We start from the raw sequence: 10874 nt of genomic DNA, 5'->3' as shown, positions 1-10874 counted from the left end.
CTGATGGGACAGCGAGGAGCTGCGGTGCTTAACCTGAACTCTTGTTTCAGAGCAGGCAGGCGGGAATAGAAAAAGCAGGGGCTGAAGCAGCCCTGGATGGGGGCGGCTGCAAGATAGGCATCTGGGCGGTGAGGAGAAGCTTTGCTGATCCACCCTGCCTCGCTGCCGGTGCCCGGGTCTGCGGGTGTCAGGATGAGCCCTGCTCCAGCGCACGGGGGTGCTGCAGCTGCCTTGGGCAAACATCCTTCCTCCTGCTGCAGGAACCGTCCCAGAGGCTCCAGAGCCGGGCCAGCCCGTGGGGAGGTGCAGCTGCAGGGCTGCCCCTAAGTCAGGCAGAGCCCAGGTGACTCCTGCAATTCCCACGCAAGGACATTAAGACTCTCTAGTTGCAACTCACCAGCTTGTGAAGGTTTTCTTTCCTGCAATGCTTTTTTTTGGTAAATGCTTTCCTTTTTTTACCCTTTGCCCCTACATTTCCAGCTCCCAAGGGGACGGCCACTCTTCCGTGCACCCTTGCTGTCCGGGTTATCGCAGATCACCACAGGACTTCCAAGTCCTCTCCCGGCTGTCTCCTCTGCCTCTCCCATACTCAGAAGGCCAAATCTTGAAGCACATGGAGGGATGTACGAATTATGGACAATAATTCCCTTTCGTGCATCATTGCATCAGCCTAGACTTGTGAAACCAAAGTTTCTAGTAGGTGACGGGCATCATTTCATCACCCAGGCACAAGGCCAGCAGTCACTGAGTGACAGGCAGGACAGCCTTTCACAAGACCTAAGTCTCCTCAAGCTCTGCAAAGGGCCGTAACTGTTCTCTCCAGTCAGAATTCTGGTAATCGGCCACTTTATTTTGCCTCAGTGTGGTGGGATTTTGATCGTCGCTGCTGGAGTAACTTGCGCTGGGGACGTGGTGGTTGTGCAGCAGAAACCCCGAGGACGAGCAAGGCTGCTGGGACAGCGCTTTGGCAGCGTGACGCGATAGCTGTGTCACTTGTCCTCTCTGGCACCGGGAAGGGAAGGGGGCATTGCCATGGCAATGGGATTTTCTGCCTTGGTGCGTGGCATTCCTCACCACCAGCATCAGCAATGCTCTCAGGGGGCCGGGGCAATGGGGATGCAGCTGTAGCATCAGGTGTTGCAGTCAGACCAAGCTGCCTTCTCTCATTTTGGAGAAAGAGACTTGCCTAGATTCAAGCCACAGTGGCGGTGTGGCTTAAGAAAAAGATGATGATACACAAGCAGGCATGTGAACTACCCAGAAGGGAGGAGTTACAAGCGCAAAGACTGAAGCGAGAGTTGGAAGCCACAGTTTGCACTGCTGGTTGCAACCTGTTTCTTCAAAATGTAGAGCAGGGCTTTGCAGCGAGAGCCGTGCCAGGAGATCAGCGAGATGGTGAGAGATAGAAGGTGGAGGTGGGGGAGAGGAAGGATGGCAAGGTGTCACGCAGAGCGTCATGCCTCCCCATCTCACAATTGGCGCTTGCTTTGTGCATGCAGGTGCTTGCACACCTCCGCGCAGAGCCGTGGGGTTAGGAGGGACTCGGGGCTGGAAAATGCCCCGAATCTTATTTGCTTGTTTGACTCTCCCACACCAGAGTCCTCCTTAAAGGCACAAATAAAGAGACTTGCTAATCATGGAGCAGGGGAGGTGTGAGGGAGAGAAGCCAGGCTGCAGCAAATGCAGTTACCCTGCTGGGCACTCGTACATGCTGGTAGCTAAAAAGCAAGGCGGACACCTCCCCAGACTGAAGGATGATGGACAGGGTCTTGTATCAGCCCACAAACGCGTGCCCAGCCCCCTCCCAATGCGGGCAGGGCACTCCGGATGGCAGCAACTCGACTCAGGAGCTGCTCAGATCTCACACGGTGGGGCCTGCCATGGCTGTAGAGCTAATTACCGGAGCTCATCTCATTTGTAAGCACCAAAGCAAGCACACATTGGTCCATGGTGAGCTGAACCGTGGTTCAGCTGCTGCTCCAGCCACCTCCTGCCCTGAGACGGGTGAGAGCAACCTCCCGAGACATTTCAGACTCAGAGCGCCAGGAGCCAGCAAGCAGGACAACTGCAGCCACCAGCACGCTTGCTCGTTGGGATGGTCTTAGTATTTTTGGCATTTACGGATGGGAGGCAGCAGCTCCCCGAGTGACTACAAGAGAGGGCCGTGCAAGACCAGGGGCCGAAGAAGGCTCTGAATCAAACCTGTACGCAGCAGATCTGGACCCTGAGTCGTAACCCAAACGGCTGGGTCACCAAAACATCACGCCCTGTGCCTCTTCACCCCTTCCATGCTTGACATCTCAACGCTAAGCTCAACTCCCACAGTGCTGCCCAGCTCCATCCTCCCCCGCGAAAAGCACATTTTGGTGGCTCACCGACAAGGAGGGGTTGCCCTCATCCTCAACGGTGACCACCAGGCTATAGAAGCTCTGCCGCTCGCGGTCCGGTGGGGAGGGCCGGGTGGCGATCTCGCCGGTGACACGGTCCATGCGGAAGGTCAGGTCCTCATTCCCGCGGGTGATGTAGTAGGAGAGGACGCTGTTGAGGCCAATGTCCCGGTCGGTGGCGTGTACCTGGGCCACTGCCGTGCCACCGCCAACATTCTGCAGGGTGAGACGGCGGGGTGAGCAGCAGAGATACACGGCATAAATCACATGCACTTCATAACATATAAAATACGTAATTAGTAACGCTAATAATATAATTCCAATATAGAGTGGGTTTTTCCTGGCATTGCGGTGCTTGAGGCTCCAGACTCGCTGCCCCAACACCCAGAGCCAAGCAGAAGGCTGCTGTCCCTCACCAGCTCCTGGATGCCATTTTTGCAGTGCTTACTGCAAATGATGTTGTATTAATAGGTGCGTCTTTGTGCAAAAAATTAACCAAGGCTACCCTCCCTGCCACTGATAGCTCAGCTGAGAACCAGCCACAGGCTTGGTAATGGAAGGCTCTGCCCTTTGCTTGAGTGCTCCGATCTGTTTTTGGTTTGAAACTCTGAAATTAAATATATTGTCTACGTTAGCTTTCGAAAAGAAATGGCATAAAACTAACAGGCGACATTTGACATTAAGTCGCCAAAGCCACTGCCCACCAAAATTGCATCTCTTTTTCCTTATGTTACAACATCTCCCATTTTTTGCGATGAAGTGGTTTGATTTTCTGCCACAGAAAGCTCCACATTAAGTCCTTTCTAGGCTGGCACAACCTGAAAGGGTGTAAAAACCAGTGTGTGTGCAAAGGTGAAGGCTGTGTAATGGACTCGGAGCTCGGCTAATTATTTTTGGATAATCCCATTACAGGGGAAATCAAAACAGAAATTCTGTTCTTCAACCAGCACTGAACACATATTAAATAGATAAGAAAATTCTAACAGGGCAATAACTTTAATGCAAAGCTATTAATCATGAGCAGCACTTCCTCACAGCTAAGTGTCACTGGCTATTACTCGTATTTCATTTTTCATCATCAAATTGAGAACCCCCCGGTCCAGGAATTAAACTGTCAGGAAATAAGTTGTCTTCCTCACGCCTGATTGTGTTTTATTGCTTAATTATTGAGCTCTTGCCGAGCTGCTTCCTGAAAGCAATTCCTATTCTGCGCCGCGCCGCCTCTTGTGTCACTTCGGTGGCATTTCCATGGGTGTGTAGCCACTTCTCCTTCCTGCTGGTCCCTGCAGCCTCAGGGGCTTAAGTTGCCTGCAGAGCTCTCGCCTAGACCAAAACTAGGAGGCCACCTCAGGTGAGGGCTTGCAAGGGCCCACCAACCCTTAAATCACCTCAAGGGCAGGTTCACAACGGGCCAGCAACCCTTAAATGACCCAAGGTGAGGTTTGCAAGGGGCCACCAACACTTAAATCATCCAAGGTGAGGTCTGACCATAAGGCAGGTGAGAACAGCTCTGTGGGGAGGATGGAAGGAGAGGAGCAGGGCTGGGTGCTCACCTCGCTCACGCTCACGTTGTAGCCGAAGGGGTTGTCGATGATGGGGGGGTTGTCATTGATGTCGAGGATGTTCACTCTCAGAGTGTGTTCCTTCCTCCGGGGAGGCACACCACCGTCTGAGGCTTGAATCTGCAGTCGGGGATGGATTTTCAAAAAAATGCTATTTTTAAGCTCACAGGTCCAAGAAGGCAGCCTCGATACTCAAACTAGGAAGAGCCCAAAGAGGTAAGCGGGGTGGTTTGGTGCTTACTCGTAAGGTGTAATGATTCAGCAGCTCCCGGTCCAGCGGCCGTGCCACAAACACCTCGCCGTAGGTGTTGTTTGTGGTACGGATCTCGAAAGCCTGACCGATGTTCCCTGACGTCAGTGAGAAAGTCACCTGGAAACATCACAGGGAAAGAAAAACAAGGCAGGCAATGTGGTGCTGTGAGGAGAAAGAAGAGAAAGGCGACCCTGCAATAACAAACCCAGCATCTCCTCGGGGAGTTTCTGAGCATTTTAAAAGGTTCAGCATATTGGGGTCCACAGGTGTGCTGGCTTATTGCAGCCACCCCAAAGGGTGGCCCATGGGCCAACCCCAGTATTGTCCACATCCTTCCTACGATGCTAGCAATTTTTGGTATTAAGGGTGGCGGGACCTCATTAACATCTGTCTGCGTAGTAAAGAAAACAACAAATGTCAGAGAGCTTCCTGCTCAGCCTGCCAAAGCTTTGCTGCCGTTCCCCGTGGCGGGAGGGGCCACAGCTGGTTTTCAGATTGCCGGGCTCCTTTGGACATGTGTTCTGTAGAGCTCTTTGCCCCAGACAGCCCAAGGAAAACGCTTTTCCTCTCCTGCAAGCATACCTTGAGCAGGAAGCACCGGTACCCACTGCACAAACATCCCCAAAACTGCTTGCATCAACAACCAGAGTTTGCTCTCGCAGGGATGCAGATGAGGGGAAAGGGTTGGGAAGACACGGATGAAGGCATTTCTGCCTTGGTGAAACACCACCACAGCCTTATGGGCAGCCCCAAACCGCTGTGCCGGCCTCCCTACCTGCCCGTTGCTGCCTGCATCCGGGTCGCGGGCCAGGACCACGGCCACCCGCTTGCCGACTGCGCTGTCCTCTGCCACGCTCACAGAGGAGTCGGAGGTGATGTCAAACTGGGGGCTGTTGTCGTTCTCGTCCAAGACCGTGATGGTCACCTGCAGGCATGGCACGGGGCTCAGGCAGGGAGCGGGCAGGAGCCTGCCCCCTGCCCGTCTGGCATCAACAGCCACACTGATGCTCCTGGCAAACTCTCGACCTGCTGCACCCCTCCGAGGTGCCAACAGCATGAGTGTTGTCTATCCCACGTGGGAATGGGTGCACGTGTTTGGGCCCAGGAGCTGAAGCTACATCCTTTTCTGCAGACGAGGAGGAAAAGGGATGCTTAGAGGCTGGCGAAAGAGCACAAGGCTGCTGCAGCTCTCGAGTGGTGGATTTTTCTATGGAGCATCCTCTGTTTTATTATCCTCCAAATAGCTGTGCAGAGGGCAACTCACGCTGCTGCAGGGTGACCCTTTCTTGCTAAGCTTTTCACAAGCAGCAATCTCACCCGTGTTTACAGCACCAGAGGTTGGTCAGGGTTTGCTTTAAAGCTAAATGAACACAGAGAAGTCAGAGCTGCTTGTATTTAACTAAACCAGGGCAAACTGGAAATATAGAAGACCTGAGCTCCTTCCTGGGAAAAGGCACATGGGCAAGTGGGAGACTGGGCAGGAGATGCTCGGAGGGGCACCCTGCCACAGCGTGGAGGTGACTGGGGACTGGGCTACCTCGCCCACATTTAGCCAGAGGAAATGTTCTCATCATGTTCATACTCAAAGAGCTGCAACGCTACATAGAAATGAGAGAGGAAGAGCCTTTCTGTTCCCGGGGCTCTATTTCTGGGTGCCCCAAGCCCCCAGGTGTGGCCAGGCTGAATGGGACAACATTCCGGAGGAAGCTGGGGAGTGAGTTTGTGCCTTGGGTTGATTTCGTTATTGTTGCTGCTGAATTAAAAACAGAGAGCCAGGAGCGGGGAAAGCCCATTCAGCCGCTGCGATGGATCCAGCAGCTGCTGTCCCAAGTGCCAGGTCTGGGCGTGGGGATTTCTGCTGGCACCACGTTCCCGGGGGGTGTCACAGAGGCTGGTGCTGGTGGGATGGGGCTGGAGACCTTTGTCCCCGTCCCCCCCTGCAGCTCGATGCGGAGTTTGGCATGGAACCTTGCCCCCAAGGTGATGCCAGCCTGATGGACATGCTTACCTTCTGTTGGAAGAGAGCAGAGGGGGAAACAGAAAAAAAAACAGAAAACCAAGAATTAGTGGGGGATGAGAAGGTGTGGACACATGCGAGGGGCGGTGAGCTGGCCCCACATCCCACGATGGCAGTGCTGGGGGCTGAGGTGATTCGGAGGCTCCCCTGTTGGTGCATCCCGTTTTTTTTCTAGAAAAGCTTGGTGGATTTGCCCCTCGCCCTGGGAAAGACTCAGACAAGAGCACAGCAGTGTGTGGAGAGCACAGCCGCTGGCACCCATGGGTGGGGACAGGCAGCGCTTGCAGCATCACTGCCTTTATCATCCAGCATCCTTTTTAGAGGCAACAGATGCACCAAGGCACAAGAGCACTTGAAATGCAGAGCACTGCCTATCACTGCAGGCCAGGCTCTGGTTTCAAACCCCCTCCTGGGGTCCCGCTCCTCCAGCTGGCCCAAATCAGCACAGTTTGGGTAGTGCCAGCCAAGCGGCCCCTGCCCGTGGCACGGGGACGATGCTCGCCCTGCACCCGGCATGCCTCCTGCCCCAGCAGAAAAATGCAAATCACCCCCCTGCTCGGCTGCCTTTGAAACTGCCAAATATAACCCTCTTAAACATAAACCACCGTGAAGTATTTCAAGGTCCTCAAATTTACCTCCCCCAAAACCGTTTTAGCTTGGTAAGTGGCCTGCAAACTCTACAGTTTGGGGTAGGTTTGTTTTTATGTTTGGAGAAATCCCACCCTATGACATTCAGGAGCTAAAAGCACTGGTTTGTGCTTATGCAAATGCAGGGTTTCCCCCAAACCAGGGTTTCCAGACCCCAGTGGCTGGAGCAGAGAGGAAAACTAGGACATGCTGTCCCATGCCAGAGGAAGAGGAAGGTGACCTGAGGTCAGTTCCGCTCATGCAAAGGATGGTGGGGAAGTGGGTAGAAGCTACTCACCACCGTAGAGTCAATCTTTGGTCCTCCGTCATCGGCGACCACTGTCAAGGTGTAGAAATCCCCCTTCTCTCGATCCACCTGGCCTTTGACTGTGATCACACCCTGCCAAGGATGAACAGCTATGTCAGCCACCAACACCAACGTCCACAGTAGACAACCAAGCCAGGAGGGGCCATGCTGTGGCTACTTACAGTGATCCCGTTGATTTTGAACAGGGAGAGTGCCTGGGCATTGGTGTTGGGGTCAAACTTGTAGGTGATCTGGTTGAGGTTGTCGATGGATCGGGCCTGGACACGGAGCACCTCAGAGCCCAGGGGGATGTTCTCCATGATGACGGCCTCATAGCTGCTGTTGGAGAACTGCACGGCCTCATCCAGCTCGTTCAGCAGGCTGACGTACACGCTGCAGAAGCCCCGGTTGTTGGGGGGTGCTTGGTCCGTGGCAGAGACGTTCATCAAGTAGCTGGTTTTGGTCTCGTAGTCCAGGTACTCAATCGTTGTGATGAGGCCCGTGCTCTCATCGATCTCAAACTTCCCTTCGGCACCCGACAGGATTTTGTAGTTCACCAGACCGCCGTTCCCTGGGGCAGGAGCAGGAGCCATGGTGCCGGTTGGGCCAAGCATCCCAAAGAGGCAGGTGCCACCAATGCTGATCCCGACCACGGAGCAGAGCCCATCCCACGTGGGGATTTCAGCCCAGCCAAGCCAGGATCCGTGCAATGGCTGATTTCTCTGCTTTCCCTCCACACTGGGTGTTTCTATAAGCTCACCCCCAGCTTCCTACCTGTGTCTCGGTCAGTGGCCCGGACCACTGCCACCGAAGTCCCTATCCCGGCTGTCTCCCGCAAGCCCAGGCGGTTGTACTGCCGCTGGGTGAACACTGGCACCTCGTCGTTGACATCTTCCACGTAGACGATCACCTACAAAAGCCCCCAGAGAAACCACGGGTGAGTCTGGCAGGCTTGCGAAGCCTCTCCAGCTGCTTATACTTGCAAGGGGAAACGCATATCCTTCGCAGCACTCATCTGCTGCACAGGAGAAATCTTATCTCTACTACAAACACCACATGATGGAGAGTGAACACACACAGTTTAATATCATAGTTAAAAAATCCCCATGGTCGCAGTGACTCAGTCCTTCCCAGGTCAGAGGGAGGTACAGTCTGTATATTAATTCCTCCATGCTTTGGGATCCCCTGCTGGAAACCTTGCAGTGAGAGATCCTGCAATGTAGAAATGCTGATATCTCATTGGGAAATTTTGCTCAAAGTTCAGCAGGTCAAGCTGCCTTTTCTCCCCTTTCCCCAGGGGACGTTCTTTCTCCTAGTTTTCTGCTTGCTGCTGGTGCTGTGGGCACATCGTGCTCGGCCAGAGCCCACCATGAACTCAGTGGGTCTAAAAATAGATGGAACCAGAGGGCTGGGTTTGTGGGAACCGTGGGAAGCTGGTGTATGACTGCTAAAGATTATTGCCACTAGGTCCTGGCTTATTTAAATAGATGCCTGGCCATTAGACATGGTTTCCAACAGGCTGAGGCTCAGCTCTCAGCAGCAGAGCCGCATCTCTCCAGGCAAACAGGACTGCTGCACCACTTAGCAGCCTCATTACACTGAAATGTCACGGGAAAAAAGAAAAACCAACAAAAAAAAAAAACCCCAACAAGTTCTTCTCCACCCACAGGCAGCCCCCGGAGACTTTATGTCAGCATTTCCATGCCAGATCTCTCAAACTTCCTGCACGCCTGCAAGGGCTGGAAATAACTGCCCTCTGATGAAGCATCCCAAATATTTTGTAAGCACTGCTCCGCCGCCCAGCCCTGCTGCCCACCCCTCGGCAGCTGCGAGGTCCTTACCCGCACGGAGCTCCTCATAGGTCCCTGCTCTGTGTTGTAGGCCTCCACCTCCAGGACATGAGAGGAGTTTTGCTCCCTGTCCAGGTGCCGCATGCCTCGCATCACCAGCCCGGTGCTAGGATTGATGCGGAAGTTGTTGTGCTCATTTCCTGAGGGGGGGGGGAAAGAGAGATGGATGCTGCTCACCACCGCTGTGTCGGTCCTGGCAACACACCGAGCCCTCCCTGGGGGCCGGCCTCGGAGGCAGGTTACTGAGCAAAACCCGAGCCCCCATCACCTTCAGGCTCAGGTGAGCTACATCAGGCTCAGGTCAGCAGGGTTTGGCCCTCATCAAGCCAGGAGCTATGACATCTAGGTGTCCATCAGTGACAAATCATGCTCCGGCAATTAACCCTAATGCTGAAGTTTTGCTCAGGGGTGGGGGAAATATTTCTCTGGGCTACAAAGTGCAAAAGGACAGAGCGCAAAAAGGCTGTGTGTGCAGCTGGCCAGAGCCTAGTGTAAATGTACCGATGCACAAAGGGGCACCTGGACTTACCCTTGACAATCCTGTACCACACTCTCCCGTTAATGCCTTCATCCGCATCTGTGGCTTTCACCTTCATGAGAAGAGAAAAGAAAAGCGGTGAAGGTCAAAAGCAGACATTTCCAGACCATGAGAAGTCCTCCCATCCTGCTCGAGGGAGCTTACCAAATGCAAAGCAAAATAAAATACCCTCCCCTCATCTCTGAATGAGCTCTGAGAGCTGCTTGCATTTACCCTCTTACTGCAAGCTATTGCCAAGTCACCCAGGCAGCAGCAAATGCAAAAAATACTGAAGGAAACATGAATGCAACCAGCCTAGGGCATGCAGGTGGTCTGGACACTGGCCTGAGTCCTCGCAAGACCCCAAGCAGTGGGTGGGAGCACCCCTCAGCTGTGATGCACTGCACGGTCCACGCACGTACCAAATAAGCCATCCGTCCTGGGAAACCCAAGGCACGGGTCCCCTCTGGTGTTGCTGAACAACACTGCACTGCTTTCCCCACAAACCCCAGCCAGCAGCCTGCTGGCCCTGGCAGATGGGAAGCGGGACCTGGTGAGGGACAGCAGGCCCTCGGCTTCCTCCCCGGCTGGCATCGAGCTGCTGCATCTCCCCTCTGCAGAAACCGCTCCCCACAAAGCATCCAAACCACGATCGCAGCGGTGGCTGCTTGTGAATCACTGGGGCGAGGATGCAGGAGATGCCTTAGCCTTTATTCTCCAGCTGCTCCCCTGGCAAGGCATCGTCTGCCACATCTTTTGCCTACAAATATTACCCAGGGGTTTCCTTTCCCAGGCAGATGGGGGTTTGCACCCAGACGTCCACTCAAAGGAGGAGGGGTTGCTGCAAAGGACTCGTGCAGCAGGAACAGTGAGGCCATTTACAGGGGCTCAGCTTTAAAGCCCTGGGCTGGCTTTCACCCACAGCCCTACGCAACACTTGCAGGAATCAGAGAAACTCTTCCAAAATGCAATTTTGTGGTGCCTTAAACTGCTCGGGTTCCCCGCCACCAAATCAGCCTGAGTTAGCAGAGATCTTTGAAAATGCTGAACCTGTGCTTGCCGCTACCTGGATTTCCCGCCCATGAGCCATGCATGCTGTTCTCCTCTGTCCCAGACTGGCTCATGTCTTGCTTATGGCTGGACACAACCCTGCGCCTTGCTCCGTGTTTCACCACGGACCCAGCACCTTCCTTTCACAGCAGAGAGTTCTCCCTCCCACACCAGCTCTTCCACCCTCCGGGCTCCCCGAGGCCATTTCTGGGCAAGAACTGGGCTGTCTCCTCTCCCATGGGAGGGCTGGACCCAGCAGGCGAGTGATGCCCAGGCAGCCGGTCTGACGGTGAGACCAGCCGGC

At 54.3% G+C, this 10874-nt stretch overlaps 1 protein-coding gene across 2 annotated transcripts in view; it reads right to left on the bottom strand.

The window, feature by feature from the left end:
* The window catches only part of CDH23 (cadherin related 23), a 204714-nt gene that overhangs the window by 33053 nt on the left and 160787 nt on the right, over positions 1 to 10874 (bottom strand). For both annotated transcript variants that reach the window (XM_064464641.1, XM_064464642.1), the window contains exons 27-36: positions 9533 to 9593; positions 8995 to 9143; positions 7928 to 8063; positions 7336 to 7724; positions 7145 to 7246; positions 6211 to 6213; positions 4978 to 5127; positions 4191 to 4319; positions 3941 to 4069; positions 2376 to 2603 (exon numbers count right to left, since the gene is read on the bottom strand). In XM_064464641.1, the coding sequence (XP_064320711.1) occupies positions 2376 to 2603; positions 3941 to 4069; positions 4191 to 4319; positions 4978 to 5127; positions 6211 to 6213; positions 7145 to 7246; positions 7336 to 7724; positions 7928 to 8063; positions 8995 to 9143; positions 9533 to 9593 (1476 nt within the window). The remainder of the gene's footprint in view (positions 1 to 2375; positions 2604 to 3940; positions 4070 to 4190; positions 4320 to 4977; positions 5128 to 6210; positions 6214 to 7144; positions 7247 to 7335; positions 7725 to 7927; positions 8064 to 8994; positions 9144 to 9532; positions 9594 to 10874) is intronic.

This window comes from Phalacrocorax carbo, chromosome 13, assembly GCF_963921805.1.
Source record: "Phalacrocorax carbo chromosome 13, bPhaCar2.1, whole genome shotgun sequence".
Taxonomy (NCBI): domain Eukaryota; kingdom Metazoa; phylum Chordata; class Aves; order Suliformes; family Phalacrocoracidae; genus Phalacrocorax; species Phalacrocorax carbo.
The sequence above is the reverse complement of the archived record's forward strand: the minus strand, read 5'-3'. Positions and strand labels throughout refer to the sequence as shown.